We start from the raw sequence: 16,620 nt of genomic DNA, 5'->3' as shown, positions 1-16,620 counted from the left end.
GTCTTCCACAGACAAATACAAGTCCAGTTGCCTTCGATTTAATTTGAGAGAGAGAGATCTACCAGTAGGTTTTTTAAACAGATCTGTATAAAAGCAATTAATGATCCATAAATTGACACTGTAGGAAGTAAAGCAAACACGTCCGCAATGAGTCAAGGACAATTTCATTGGTCAACGTCATGCCTGGCTGGTATGGTTTTTTTTTGACAGGATCAGTGAGGAGAGCAGAAATCTGAGAGCAGAGGTAGGGAGCAGAGCTCAGAGAAGCAGCCTGAGATTAAGGAGAAGAAAATACAAACTGAAGCTCATTTATCAGACAGCAGACAGTCTGTCTCAGAGAGGGGGGACACGATTTAAAAAAATCTGAACATGAAATTAAGAAATCAAGCTCTCAAAATGAAAGACCATGAATAAAAGACGCTCTTAAATAAAGATGTGAGAGAAACTCCACACTCAAACACTAGATTATACATATGGGCAGTGATGAGCCCTCATGGACTTATTACCAAAGTCTTGGGGTGCGCAAGGACTATAGAACTGCGCTAGAATCCAGAGAAATATACAGGAAAACACAAGAGGTAATGAAATCTATGAACATGAGTTTTATGTCATGTCACAGTATTTTGACAGTGGTACACAATGCCCCTTGAACATGATCTTACAATCCAGAAACACTAACCTTGTATACATTCATATACAGCCATTTGTTATTATGTGTTGAAGACATAAGGAAAAACAGAAAAAGAAGAATTTGAGTCTGAAAACATAACATGTCCTAAAAAATTGATATATTGATTGATTATTGAGCAATGACACAGCAAATGATGATGTTTCTGAATAACCCAGTACAATATAAAGATAGATAATCAAACCAAGACAGCTGAGTGTTCAAAGGGTTAAAAGAGGAGACTTATTTTGCTTAGTTTTCTTAGGTCTACAGAGCTTTTCAGTCTCTTTCAGGTCAAACTCCACTGATGAACCACAAGCAGCAGCTGTTTGCAGTCTGATAAATCCACTGTACACCAGGTGGACACTAACATGACTGATGTTGTTTGCTATGTTGCTATGTTTCTATGGAAATGTGCAGCTGTTTGCTAACATATTAGTTCAATATTATTACAGTGAATATTTAGATAAAACCTTGAGTGTTTTAAACAACCACGATTAATCCTTACCACAATACTAACACTAAACACACATTACATTCAAACAGCTTCTATTCTTGCATCATTTCTCTACTGGAGCTGGAACTACGGCTCAAGCAGGCGTCAGTGGCTCCCTACAGGCAGGCGAGGCAGGCAGACGTAGGCCTGGGCGAACAGGTTGATGTTCAGGGGGTTGCTGTCCAGGCGGATGTCCTCCAGGTTGCGGCGGATGAAGTTGCGATCGTGGCGGTCACAGAAGGTGTCTTCCTGCAGAGACTGGATGTTGTTGTCCTGATTGTGAGGAAGAATTTTTAACACTCAAACATCTGGGTTGGCTCTATGTAGTGTAATTAATATTGCAAAATTCATTCATCTGTGTTGTCTTGACATCCAAGCCATCCCTGTATTGTGTTGTACTGTGATGTACTGTGTTATAGTGTAGTATACTGTGTTACATTGTGTGTTATTGGGTTATACTGCGTAATACTGAGTTATACCGTGTTGTACTGTGTTGTTCTGTGTTGTTCTGTGTTGTACTGTGTTGTACTGTGTTATACTATTTTGTACTGTGTTCTACTGTGTTATACTCTGTTGTATTGTGGTGTACTGTGTTATACTGTGTTGTATTGTGTTGTACTGTGTTATTGTCAGGCCCCGTCTGGATAGTTGAGTTACCTTTTTGTTTCTCCTAGTGTTCTTTGTCTCGTCCTTCCTGTTTTATTTTGATACTCACCTCTTCAGGTCCATTACTTTCTGCCCAAGCGTGTTTTCCTCCTGTGTGATTGCCTGCCCTGCCATAATTTATTGCACCTGTATCTCATTGTCTCCCCTCATGAGTATATAGTCTTAGTGTCTTAGTGTTACAGCGTTCCAGCATTTTTCCTTGTGAGTTTCTTAGAGCCAATAGTTTCCTGACCTGTTTTTGCCTTTTGACCTTGCCTTTTGCCTGCTGATTTGGACACTGTTGCCCTTCTGACTCATCACCTGTGTATCGACCTCGTTCTGATTAAAAGGACTGATGTTTAAACTGAGTCTGTGTCTGCGTTTGAGTCCAAGCCTGTGGTTCAGCAGGGACAGTTATATTGTGTTGTACTGTGTTGTCCTGTGTTATACTATATTGTACTGTGTTGTACAGTGTTGTACTGTGGTGTACTGTGATGTATTGTTATGTACTGTGTTGATACTTTGTTGTGAAGTGTTGTATTGTGTTATTCTGTGTTGTATTGTTTTGTACTGTTTTGTACTGTTATAATATATTGTACTGTGTTGTACTATGTTATACCGTATTGTTCTGTGTTATACTGTGTTATACTGTGTTGTACTGAGTTATACTGTGTTGAACTATGTTGTACTGGGTTATACTGGTTTGTCCTGTGTTGTACTATGTTACACTGTGTTTTACTTTGTTGTACTATGTTATACTGTGTTGTTCTGTGTTTTACAGTGTAACACATTGCAACACAGTGTTATACTATGTTGTATTTTGTTGTACTGTATTGTACTGTGTTTCACTGTGTTGTACTGAATTATACTGTGTTGAACGGTGTTGTACTATATTATACAGTGTTGTACTGTGCTGTACTCTGTTGCACTTTGTTATATTGTGATGTACTTATCTTGGGCAGTTATACTATCTTGTAATGCTTTATACTGTGTTATACTGTTTTATCCTATGTTGTACTTTGTTGTACTGTTTTATAATTTGTTTTACTTTTTTGTACTGTGTTGTTCTGTGCAACAGCAGCTTGCTGTTTGTATTGTTGTTTTCCTCTAGAGACAATAAAGAAGAAGTGTGACATAGACATGCCCCTACCTGCAGGTGTAACACTCTCAGGCTCAGTGGAAGTGGAGTGGGAACATAATCCAGGTTGTTACTAGACAGGTAGAGGAATTCCAGCTGGCTCATTTCCTGCATAGAGGAAGGACACAGCAACACATGAAAGTTTCCACAAGAGGGAACCTATACCCATGCATACATCTCCCATGTTTTTCCATCATGTGATCATTTTGTGGAGCAGCATGGCTGCAGTCCTGTGAAGGTCAGAGGGAAGCAGCTGGCTCTCACCATTATTCATTAGGGGGCTGGTGTGTGTTTTATATTGCGTCTGTCCACAGATACCTAGGTGTGTGCAGAATAGCAGTTCCTGCCTGAGTCACAGGACACATATACAAGTACAGGTGTAGAAACTGAAGATTAATTTGATCTTACCCATTACCCATCCATCTTGTTTCTATAACATATACACATGCCTCACATACTGAATGAATTATTAAATGTGATTATTAACTAGTACTCCAGTAATTAAGTACTCCAGTTCCATTAAGTCCATTAACTCTCAATAGACAGAAAAATGAATGCTAGGCGGGATGTGTTGTCAGTACTGTGTCTCTATTAGCCAGTAGACTTTGGTGTGACAATGTGACAAGCCAATGACTTTGTCCGGACATCCCTGAGCTTTCAGAGCAGCAGATAGACTTAGTAGAAAAATGGATTGAAACAGTGTGTGTTAGGGCCATTTTACTTTATTATGATTTACTTTATTTCATTGTTATGATATTATTGTTTGATTAATTACTTTGATGGGTGTAAGATAATTCACCTTATTATTTTGATATTATTTATGGATATGTATGGTTGAAAGTCTCCCCCTGCTGTCTTTTAATATGTATTGTACCCGGGACCAGGGAGTGACAAATCCTATAAATGAATGTGTAATTTGAGACAGGTGGGTTGAACTCATGATGAGAAGGGGAGATCGGTAATGTCTTTTGACCACACAAGCAAGCTCTTTTGTTATTTTGTAAGGAGAAAGTTTAAGTTTATGATACTGAATGCAGCACATTACAAAAATAAAGAGTGGTGAGTCAGAAACCACATCCCCCAACAGAGGCAAGTGTCTATATTCCTAGAAAATATGCTAAGAAGACACTACAGTGTATGAGGCGGATCAGTGGGACACAGGTGAGTTCACAGGGAATAACATGTCAAGAAACCACCATGTTTATGTTTCAGCTACACATTAATGAATCTGTAGTTTCCATGAGGTGCAAAAATACTTCAGGGGGTGGTTTTATACACACTGATGTAAATTTAAGTGCATAAAGATAGCAGCTGGTTCATATTACATATAGATCACAGTATCCTTCGAGCAGAAACAGGAACTAAAACCTGATGAACTTCAGGCAAAGGAAAAATCTTCTGTGATGGTTTTTGGTTTAAAATGAAAATAGGTCTGATTTCATTAACTAACTCCATATGATTACAAACACATATGTTGTCATGTAACTGGATTTCCATTCATAGACCACATGAGCTGAACTGTCTCCATGACAACAGAGTAATCTCTGCTCATCCTCTGCCAGTGACGGCTGGGACAAAAGTTGACCTGCTGCTGAGAAGATTCAGAGGTTAGAAGATCATCAGGTTATCTCTCTCTCAGACCTGACACACAACACTTTACTTACACTCATTGTTTTCAAAGATACTGATTGAGACAAACAGATCTTCACGAGTGAAATCATTTGAAAAATCAACAACAACATTAAATAATGTTTTTTTTAAGTATATGTGCAGGATATTTACCTTGAAGCCCTCAGAGTGTAGCCCATGGTTGACCAGCTTGTTGTTGCGTAGATCTATGCGTCTCATGGTGACTGGCAGCTCAGGCAGGACCTGTATGTTGTTATCAGCCAACAATAACTCCTGGAGCTGAGTCAGGGAACGAAACACATCCTCATCCATCCCTGAGACCTGGTTCCCCGTTAGATCAATGGACTGGAGCTTATCTGACAAACAAAACTTCGTATGAGCCATGATGTACCAGTCGCCAGTACTGTGGGTCTGAATGAGTACAGGGTGGGTGTACGGTGGGTCCTCACTGAGGTTCAGAAAGTCTGTGTTCTTCACATGGCGGATCTTGTTGAAGCGGCCATAAAAGTGGGTGGTGTCTTTGGGCAGGGGTGGGATCTGATCCATGCCTGTGTCATCACAGTACACACTCCCACCAATACACACACACAGTAGGCAGGTGGGCATACCTGCACACACATAGAGGGTGGAGTTTTATCACACAGACACACAATTAGCCACAATTAGCCACATGGTCTGTCTAACTTCTAGGAATCTCTGTCTGTCTGTGTCTCTGTTTGTCTTTCAGTCAGACTCTGTCTGGCTGTTTGTCTGATTCTCTGTGTCTCTGTCTGTCTGACTGTCTGTGTCTCTGTCTGTCCATCTGTTCATCTGTCCGTCTGTTCATCTGTCCATCTGACTGTCTGACTGAGGACCAGAGGAACTGCAGTCTGGACTGGGAAGTGTTTCAGACGAGCAGTTGTCAATACCCTAACCCTAACATGAACTGTGATGTCATTAGTGATCACAGAGTATTAGATTTGTAATAAACCATTCCTCCCATCAGTCTACTGACATTTCATTATAGTCAGACAGGTTTATACAAATGCTGACAACTGCTGAACTCTGCTGATAGTAGATAAACAACCAACTGATGCTCTGACCTACCCAAACCAGTCTCAGGACCAAAGAGTCCTGGTCCCTTGAAGTCCAGGGAGATGGGAGCTGGAGGCAGGGTGGGCACAGTCTTCTCCTCCTCATAATGCTGAGCCGTGGACTGGGAGGCTGGGGAGGGGGTGTCTGGTGCTATGGTGCCCACCTCGATCTGTCCTTCCAGTAGGGAGTAGAGAGATGAAGACAGTTCAAATCACATTATTTTATATGAATGGTGCAGTTATTTATTACTTTGTAGGTAAACATTTTTGTTACACCTGCATCATCACATTCATATTATACGGGCAATAAGCATTGTGGCTCCATCCACCTGTTTTTCTGCCTCACTGTTTAATCTATGATACACATGAACAGTAGTGGACTGATGCTTGACTCACTCTACATGAATAACACTTAAACAAAAGATGTGGAGGAGTTGGTCAGACTGTGGAGTCTGCTTGGTTGACATCGTCTCTCTGATCTGAGAAGAGTCTGTAGAGGTTGGAATCCTCCAGAGGTGAGTTCTTCACTTCTTCTTGCTTATCCCCCTGCAAGTGAATTTCTTGATCTTCTTTACTTTTTTTTCAATATACAGTTTTTCAGTTTGTTTGTGATGAATTTTAAAAGTTCAAACTTAGCTACACCATTCATTATATCTGTGTCATCAGATCTAGAGAGCAGAAAGTTACCACTGCTTTCTTAGATCCAGAGGAGAAATGCTCCTGCATAGATTTAAGGAGAAGCTGCATTTTTGCTTTGCGTGTGGAGAGGTTCAACAGGTCTGTGTTGCGATTCTGATAATGTAAGAGAGAGACCTGCTTGTCAAGAGTCAATCTTTTTTGCACTGACTAATTCAAAGCATTCATACCCATGGATAACTGGTGTGGTATCATTGTCCTGTGTGGGCATCTTAGGGGCAAAATTCAGAGAGAACATGTCCACCTGTTCTAGTGGGAAACATTTAAAATTAATGGCTAAGCTGTACGCTCAAGACTCTGATGCATTTATTTCAACAAAAGATCAATATTTCTATAAACTTCCTTCTACAGGATAAAATGCATCAGTGACCAGACTGGTACTATCACAAACTGGGACAGGAGCTACAAGGGAAACAAACTTCATTAGAAAATCTTTAGGTATTTGGTCATAAATCAAAGTAAAAGACAAATTAAACATTTTACCTGATGGTGCAAAGTGATTACAATGAATCCTAAAGTGGACATGGATGTGAATCAAACCAGAGTCAATCACAACCAACCAGTAGATGTTGAGAGATTTCACTGGATAAGTGAAAACTCTGACCTGTTGGTGACACTAGAGGCTAGATAAGAGGGTCACAGTCATTAGGGTTCATCCTCTGGGAACCACAAATGTCTGGACAAATCTTATAGTAACACATCCAACAGATTTTTCAGTATGCACCAAAGCGATGGAACGACTGACCAACATGAACTTTGTTGCTGTTAAACTGTATTTTCTTGACTTTCTCTGACTGATGTTCAGTTGAAGTGTCTTTTTATGAACTGTATATATGAATTGATTTTAAAAACATGCAAAGAGATTTCAATACTTCTTTCAGCCCTGCGCAGTGTCAGTGTCTGCCTCTTGGGTTGCAGAGCTTATATATAACTGAAGACAGCTCAAAGAAGCATGTCAACCTCTCTTCTCTCATTAAGCAGCTGGACAGTCAGAGGACAATGATATTCTCTTTGGTAACAACTAAAGTTACCTGCTCTCCTCACAAGCAAAGACAGAGTATTAATAGTAATGTTCTATCACAGTTACTACAAACATGAATATCCTGTTCTCCCTCACCTCTTGGTCCAAGTCATCATAATCATAACTGTCTCCATAAATGTTGACGTCCAGATTCTCCCAGTCCTCACTGTTCAGGTCATAGTTCTCCACATCAAAAGCCTCATCATCTGGCTCACCTTGAGGGGCTGACATGCCAGGGCAGGGACTGAGGAAGACCATGACCATGACCAGAGCCACCATCAGAGACTGCAGAGACATCCTCAACTCAAACATGAAGACAACCTGCTGACATCAAGAGAGGAGAAGGGTTAGTATGTTACTGTTACTCTCACAGAGTCACAAGAGATCACTGAAGATATGTCCATGACATGTCACCAGACTCAGTGTTAAGACTTAAGTAATAAAACATGGAAAATCCAAATAATTCCATATTTTTGGTGTCTGTTCAGAGTTTTTTCAGTTGTTATGTTAGGGGGCAGCTGTGTCTCAGGAGGTAGAGCAGGTCTTCCCCAAATCCGAGGATTGGAGGTTCAAATTGCAGCTCCTCCAGTTTACATGTTGAAGTGTCCTTGGTTAGCCGTCCTTAGACCTCTCTCCTCTCCTGGTTGTTGGTGCTTCAGTCCAGAAGTTTTGGATCTGAATCCTCAGGAGTCCCAGTCCCCCATGTGAATTTGTTTTTGTCTAGTCTGTCAGGTATAGGTCCTCATGGTGGAGAGGAGGTCGTGTGGCTCAGTTGTTTGATGTCCCTTGTCATATTCCTTATTACAATCTATAATGTTGTCATCCTGATTGTCTTTACTGTAAATCTCCTGTATGCTCTGTTCTGTACATATTGACATCTGTTGTCTAGTCTGTCCTGGAACAGGGATCATCTTCATTTGCGCTCCCTGGGGTTTCTTCCATACTTTCTCCCATGAAAGGGTTTTTTGGGGAGTTTTTCCTTGTCCAATTTGAGGGTGTGACGACAAAAGGTCAGAGGACAGAGGGCCTGAGGACAGAGGGTCTGAGGACAGAGAGCCAGAGCACAGAGGGTCTGAGGAGAGAGGGTCAGAGGACTTTTTATGTGACAAAACCATGGTAAATAAAATGTGAATCATAGCAATGGATTTTTACAGTTTAAAACACCTCTGGAGAGCGACTGTTATGACCTTAATGTTGATGACACTGGTGGAGGTATAGACAGTGCAACCACAATGGGGGTCTAGAGCACACAGGAATGTGGTGAACATGCTTCAAGTCAGTGCTCCTGTTCTTTTTTTGAAGAGAGATTATTTGGTATATATACCCTAAAATGTGCATATCCACCTTTGTCATGGTGTCAGTAATTTTATTGAAAAAAGTCAGTAGCAAGCAAAGTATAACAAAATTATAGGATTATTCTACATACACTATAAAAACTATGAAAAAACTATTAAAAACCATTCAATCAAATGGATATTTTCTTTGGTATTCATGTCATATAATGCAATGATGCAATGATGATTGCTGGGTAATATGTGTATGTTGTTGCCCAAAAGTCTATATTTGATCATGTGACAAGACGACAAGACTCCGCCCAGGTGAAATGCAAAATCTGTCAAGACTGACAAGCTGAGCAAGCAAGGCAAGCCAAATGAGCAGTCATGCCATTTAAACACAAAAGTGGTCACAAGAAAAGACAGGAGAGAACAGAACAGGAGGAGAAGGTTGCAAAGCTCCCTAAATTAGATTATTTTGTTTTATTTTTTTTACAAACACTAACCATCCCACAGACAAGCCCCCTCCTAGCAGCAGTAGTACATCGGTTTAGCATGCCTCAGCATCTACGCTGCTGACCTCAGTGGTGTGTCAACAGACATGCAGCAGGTAACCTTAGAAGCGTCAGTCTAAATAATCATCATTTGGTTATTGTGTTAGATGTAAATTTTAAGAGAAGGCATACATGTTTTTTTAACTTGGACATGTATTATTTAATTGTCACGTTATGCTAAGTTGTAAGCTACTAGTAAATTAATGTCTCTACCAGGTGGATAGTTAGCCTATGAATTATTGTATTATTCTATATACTATTCCTAGCCCTAGATAACCATTAATATTTCTATATTATCTGTTGCAGGCCTAACCAGTCAGAACCATCAGTTTAGTTGCAGTCAGTATCTCAAGCGACCCAACCCAAACAGCAACACCTACTGGAGATGATAGAAGCCAGGACCAGGTTAAGGTGACACCAGTCTGCTCTTGTCCTGAACAAGAGCAGACTGGTGTCGTCTTGTTCTGAACAAGAGCAGGAGGACCAGCCCCCACCAACCAAAATATTTTAGATCCTATATATAAAATGTTACATCATAACTACAGGGTCTTGTAAACCTAGTGGTCCTTTCCCCAGAAATCAACATAATCGTTGTTTTTCAGGAGGGTTTTATCACAAAAAAACAAAAGCCGGCATCAAACTGCCATGCAGCTGGCTTTGCTAATCTCCATAATTGGATTGTGCATACTGTGTGTCCTGCTGGCTATTGGGAGACTGCAGTTCACCCAACTTCATCAATGCATGGGTGAAGGGAGTCAGAGATTGGGGACATCAGTCTGAAAAAATTGAACTACACAAGTCCTCTCAGTTACATGTTGGAGTCTGTGTGGTGTATGAACAGTGGAAACTCCATGGCACCACTGACGCGCAGCTGGAGAGGGACATGCATAATGCAGTGCTCTTTTGGAGACAAGTGCTGGAGCACATTGTGAATGTGACGCTTATGCTTGCTTCTTGACTGGCAGCCCATCATAATAGCTTACACTGGGACCCGTCATTTCTAACTTACGTTACTGGTAGTGTCCAAAAACATAAGAAGTTCACAAACTCATTGAAACACCACACACCACTCCACTCCTGTTACTAACTCAGCAGTTAAGTGTTAGAAACAACATCATTTTATTAAAGAGGTAGAAATATACATTATGCAAATTGCCATGTCCATTATGACAGGAACCAGCAGGTCATCCACTTGTATTTGGAGACTGGTCTTTATTTGTGTGGATCACCCCCAGTCTGAGCATTACAGCATGCCATTGGTTTATTAACCCAGTGACCTATGATGTAATTTTACCAAAAAAAGGTTGATCAGAGAGAAACCCGTTTGAAGAAGAATGAAAGACAAAGAACAAAGAACGATGTTTTCTTTCATTACCACTGACCTCAGTTTTATTCTAAGATACCTCAGTCCTTATCTTCTGCTAATAAGTTGTTGTGACTAGTTCATTTTTACTGAAAGTCACACAGTGAATGAAGAAATGAAAGACAATCGATTCCCTTTTACTTCTTAAGTTCTCAAGTGACCCAGCTAGAAGAAAAAAGACTACACCTTTATGACAGACACACATCTGATCGCTCACAGCATGATCATCACACTGCTAATCATATTGATACTCTGCTGTTTCACACATAATATACATATATGTATATCAGTTAATATGAAACACACGTGTATTATTCCTGTCTGTCATTATTAGTGGCATTAGGTTTATATGTTGTTTAATTTAATGATTTATGGTCATGGTGGAAGATGGATGTGCAAGTTTTAAAAGGTAAACTCTAGAATTAAGCAATTCAAAAGTTCCATGGAAAATTACTCTCTTCTCCAAGTTGAAACACAGGAAAAGATGGATGACGCCCCTGAAGCGTGCACCAGCCCCCAGGGGATAAAACAGTTGTGATCTTTTCACACATTGCTCTTAGCTCCTTAGCTCCTCTTAGCGTTAAGTTCTAGGCTCTAAGCTCTTAGCAAACACTCTTAGCTCATAACTTATAGCCACAGCTCTTAGCCATTTTGCACTTCATCATTCTGTCCGCTTTCTTTATTCTTTCTTTGCCAGGTGCTCCAAGTAAAAAAATTTTTTCTACACATGCGATCTTCTAATTTTATAAGCCAAGTAAAGACCAACTGAACCAAAACAACAGAAGTGCCTCAGAGTTATATTTGTAACTTTAATTATTATTACGTTTCATTTTCTTAAAGATTTTCAACAGTTTAAGAGTCATCTGGTCAGCGCCAGTCTCCTCTAAAGTTATCCAGCCAAGTTAAGTTTGATAGAGTTTATTTCACATCAACCCGCAAGATACACCAACAGATGACATATCTGCCCACTACCGCCTGCAAAGAAGCCTACCAGAAATCAAGAGTGCCTGAGACAGAAAGTCTCCTGGTAAACTCCACCAGAGCTGAACTGCTGAGACACCTCAGGGGGAGGCCACCTGGGTTCCAGCCAAGGGTCTCCAGCTACAGCACAACTCACAGTAGACTGGTCTTAACATTCTACTTATGATTGGGTTGATGTCGAAATATACAATAGACAATATTTAATTATAAGGGGCCGTCAGGAACATTATCTAGAATTACCATGAATATACACATATGAAACAATACTCAATCACATACTATACTGAAAATTTCACATACATACAAGTGAAAACGTTTTACACACACTACTCTCACACCCAACTGAAAAATTCTACTCACACATACACAACTGAAAAAGTCTCATATATACTAGTGAAACCTTTTACACATATTTCTGAAATCCTCTCACACAAACAACTGAATAAGAATGCGATCACATACACAATTGAAAACCTCTCATAAAAACTAGTGAAACCTTTTACATGCACAACTGAAAAACTCTGACACACACAACTGAAAGACTGTCATATACACAACTGGAACACTCTCATACACACAACTGGAACGCTCTCATACACACACTGAAACACTCTCACACACACAACTGTAACGCTCTCATAAACACAACTGAAACGCTCTCACACACAGAACTGAAACGCTCTCATACACACAACTGAAACACTCACACACAACTGAAAACTCACACACAAACAACAGAAATCCTCACAAACATACAAATGAAATGCTTGCACACATACTACTAAAATGCTTTCATATACACAGCTGAAATGCTCAGTTGAAATGGAAGGCGTTTTGGTTGAAGCCATAGACTGTATATAAAAATGAACGAAGGCTGTGGGGCTGAGAAGTGAAACCAATGCGGAAGTGAATTTAAGTGCAATACTACTGGGGGCTGGCTCCAAAAAACTGTGGGTCCAATACACACCCATTCAAAAAACGCCAACTTCTCAATTAAAATACTCAGTCAATTAAAAATTTACACAACTCATTACGGTGTGAAGGACTAAATTCACACCTCTTGTTCAGTGTTCTGTAGATCTATCTGAAAATAATCATCTAATTAATTACATATTAGGCCTTACAAACCCGTTTTGGGGGCATGCCTGGTTAATTGACATGGCTGGTCTGCAATGATTGATAAGCTGACAAGGCAGGTCGGGAGGTCAGTCACTGGAGGAGAACTTGGATCTTGCGCATTGTATTGAAACAGTTGTGTTAAATTTCTATTATTTTCTCAATATTTGTCGGTAGAGGAATTTTGCACCCATAGTTTTGCTGTTTTATTTTGTTTTAAGTTTTCAGTTCACAGTAATTATGGCTCGTTCTTTGGTACTCACATACGCATTAAAAACTGTTAAATATTATAATTAAGAAAATAAACATTTACTTACCAAACTGGATGGATGCTGATATACAGATTTTAATGTGTATGATGCACCCCAAAAGCTAGTGCGTTTTTTTCTACGTGTTTTGACCACAGAATGAAAGAAGGTTAACATCCAAATTGATATTAGAGTTAATGTGAATTATGGATGCACTTTGCTAACCTAGCTAGCTAGCTAGCTGATAATTTAGTGTTTGCTATGCTAACCGTACCTGGTCCCAAACATGCAAACATTTGCAGGACAAGGATAAATACAATTTAACAATGAAGTTACTATGATGTTATAGAAAAAACATACAGCAAAACATTCAGGTTTATCTCTTTAACTTATTTTCTGTCTCCTCTTCTCGCTGGTGTCTAATTTTATTGAGTACAATACACAATGTATACAAGAATATCATCTTGTAGGGGTTTGTCATTTAATACTGTAAATTCATACACAGCAGTCCTCAACTTCAGATATTCATGCACCTATCCTGACAGCTGGTATATGTGTGTCATTAACTGTGATCCACCATGGCTGAACTAAAGTGTTTGTCTTTTACTGTCATTCAAAGGTACACACACTGAAAACTGAAGGAATGGTGCCTACAGAAGGAGGACCTCATGTAAGGACAAGTGAAACTGCATGGACTTAATTCTGAAATGGGCTGGGATGATGATGCCAGAAAACCACTTTCAGTTCAGCCTACTAGAATGAGAGAACAGACCAGCTGTTTAGACATTTGTTTTGTTTATTATTATCTGTCCTCAGTATTCACAGGTTCAATTTCTTGCCTTTTACTTCATTTCTACTGTTGTTGATAGATAATAGTAATAACATTTTAAGAACAGAATCTGTTCAGCTCTTGCACAGTCACCACCTTCCCAGGTGAAAGTATTTACCAATTTAACATCAAAACGGTGTTCAGTAGGAAACAGATGGAACTGACCCACCAGAACTGCAACCTGGAGCAAAACGAGACACTCAGTAGATGTGTGCTGCTGTTACGTATGTATTTGCCTTATGCAATCTTTAGTGTGAGCTGAAAATTGACATTTAAGATTTTGAAGGAGTTGTCAGTATAGTACAGCTCATGTACATTGGTTTTATTCATAACTTAATTGTCATCAAAACGGTGTTTTATAAATAAACCTACTGTGATCAAATTATACTGAGTATGTTTTTTTCATATTTACCATATGCTTCATGATGAATCTAACGGGACACTTTGGTGAATGAGTGTTTTCATTGTAAATAAAATTGGTAAGTATATAAGATGTGGTGATCATTAGCTATATAGCCATAGTGTATAGCCATAACATATTCTCTCCCACCATTGCCAACTCTTCACACAGCTCATTTCAATATTATTTTCATCTTTGTGATTATTAATGTTGCTTTTACTCTGTAGATAGTAGTCTAGTTAATAAACTTCTTATTTACAGTCTGTCATTATCCTGTTGTGTTCTTTGAAGTAGAGACTGGAGATCCATTGAATAGAGAAGTCATGGCTTCTGATATGAGATTGATCACATTAATCAATTAGGTAATTCATCATTGTCCTACCTGAGAAATGGTTCCCCCATTTCAATGGGAGCAAATTCTAAATTGTGGTGCTCACGCTACAATAATGAAATCGTGAACTGTTGCATGTGGAAGTGAGTGATGACAATATTTTCTTTTTATCAGTGATCTGGACCATTACTCAGGTCTGAGACTGTTAAAATCTGAACAGCGGTCCCTCCCTGATTAGTGAGCCAAAGGAGCATTGTTAGCTGTTTAGTCAGACTGCCAGAGGAATGTTTGTTTTGGAATATGACAGGACTGTGTGAGTGCTGGTCTACTGGGACAGTGGGTGCAGGCTGTTCCCTGAGAGCTGTGGCTATACTGATACTTATATCCACTATAAGCATAAGACTGCTGCAGTCATCTGAATGAGGTCCATCAGGACCACTGACACTCACCCTACAGACTGGAGCTGCAGATAAAAAACCTACAACTTTAGATACTAATGTTCACATTCATTCTTCACTGAACTAAGACCTGTATGAAACTAGAACAGGTCTTAATCTGGTTCCGCTGTAATCCATCTGCACACAGGAGGAATTCCAGCAGAGATTAAATCAGGCTCTGGAAATCAAAAATATCTGCCGGCTACTTCCAGCAAACGTATACAGTACCTGAATGGATTTTCTTTTCAACATCCAGGATCAGTGTTTGAACAGGAACAGTGTACTAACAGGAAAAGCATATAGGAACACTGTATGAACAGGAACAGTGTATGAGCAGGAACAATGTACTGACCATCAACTGCTGAATAACTGGAAACAAAATGATGAACTTACTGTTTGTTTCTGCTCTTCACTCCTGAAGACTCCACAAACCTTCAGTCCTCCTGTAGGTGTAATGGGTGCTTTGTCCCCTGACGGCTCCCAGACTGGTCCCAGAGTCCCCAGGGGCCCCTGTTGTTCACTTGGCTGCAGAGTGGCTTGTGGACAAAGCCTCCTTATGTGGACAGAAAAGGGCATTGACGTAGCAGAAAGAGGGAGGGGTGGGTTGATCAGGTCATTTCAGTCAGAGTGTACTCAGCTGTCATCAGTGTGCACACAAACACACACTCACACACACACATACACACACACACACACACACACACAGAAAGCCGATTCTCCTTCAAACCACAGAATGCCCTCACCCATGAACTATGTTCAGTTTTACCTGTTGAATAAAACTGGGGTGTTCAGGGTTACGTGTCTCAGTGAGTCTCATTTAGGTGATCCACTATGATCCTTCTGATCCAGGACTGATGACCAGCCTTGTTCCACACAGGCTGAAGGTTTGTTAATAAATAGTTTGTTAATGGGGCACCCCGGAAGCTCAACTGGTAGAGCGCGTAGAACTTAGGCTCGGTCCTTATCGCTGCGGCCATGGGTTCAAGTCTGACCCATGGCCCTTTGCTGCATGTCATCCCCCCTCTCTCCCTAACTTTCCATTCTCTCACTGTCCCTATCCTAATAAAGGCAAAAACTGCCCCAAAAATAACTTTAAAAAATAAATAAATAATTTGTTAATAATGTTAATAATGTTGGTGAGAAGAGTTCTCTAACTCTTTTTCTCTTTATGAACTCATTTACATACACATATACACTCAGTGATCACTTCATTAGGTACCTCACACTATTACTGGGTAGTTCCTCAATTCTTCATGTCATGGATCCACCAGATGTTCACATGGATGGATGGATGGATGGATTCCTGTTAAACATCTGTAGATTGCTCTTGATTCAAATCCACCGCATACCGAGAAAAAAAGGACTAGAATTTTGTTGGGATGCGGAGCGTTTATTTTCAACTATGGGACGATCCCATATTATATGGGACAGGTGGAAACTATACACCTGTTTGAGGTGGAGGCAGCATGAAATTTGACGGAGGCAACCGCCTCCAAATTGTCTATGCAGGAAAAACCCTGTTCACTGTGATTTAGTTATAGTAGATAGATATAGTACTAAATACTGTCTCCTCCTTGAACCGTCACCTTACCGTGGTGGAGGAGTTTGAGAGCCCTAATGACCCTAGGAGCTATGTTGTCGGGGGCATTTTGCCCCTGGTAGGGTCTCCCAAGGCAGATTGGTCCTAGGTAAAGGGCCAGACGAAGAACGGTTCAGAAGATC

General features: G+C 40.1%; 1 protein-coding gene across 3 annotated transcripts; it reads right to left on the bottom strand.

The window, feature by feature from the left end:
- Positions 1 to 635: 635 nt before the first annotated feature.
- On the bottom strand, positions 636 to 15,410 carry LOC111221835 (epiphycan-like). Of its 3 annotated transcripts, none has more exons than XM_022745413.1 (7): positions 15,292 to 15,410; positions 7,462 to 7,689; positions 5,662 to 5,818; positions 5,025 to 5,183; positions 4,729 to 4,931; positions 2,959 to 3,054; positions 636 to 1,436 (listed from the first exon to the last, which is right to left on the bottom strand). In XM_022745413.1, exons 2-7 carry the CDS (start codon positions 7,675 to 7,677, stop codon positions 1,269 to 1,271), a joined length of 999 nt encoding a protein of 332 aa, XP_022601134.1. In that variant the 5' UTR covers positions 7,678 to 7,689; positions 15,292 to 15,410; the 3' UTR covers positions 636 to 1,268. The 3 variants fall into 3 exon arrangements, with proteins under 3 accessions (XP_022601134.1, XP_022601135.1, XP_022601133.1); XM_022745414.1 differs by having other exon boundaries at positions 7,462 to 7,686; XM_022745412.1 differs by lacking the exon at positions 15,292 to 15,410 and adding an exon at positions 15,127 to 15,181 and having other exon boundaries at positions 7,462 to 7,686.
- Between the last annotated feature and the right edge of the window lie 1,210 nt (positions 15,411 to 16,620).

Source organism: Seriola dumerili, unplaced genomic scaffold (assembly GCF_002260705.1).
Source record: "Seriola dumerili isolate Sdu_G_001 unplaced genomic scaffold, Sdu_1.0 BDQW01000088.1, whole genome shotgun sequence".
Lineage (NCBI taxonomy): Eukaryota > Metazoa > Chordata > Actinopteri > Carangiformes > Carangidae > Seriola > Seriola dumerili.
This window is presented reverse-complemented; position numbering and strand designations above follow the sequence as displayed.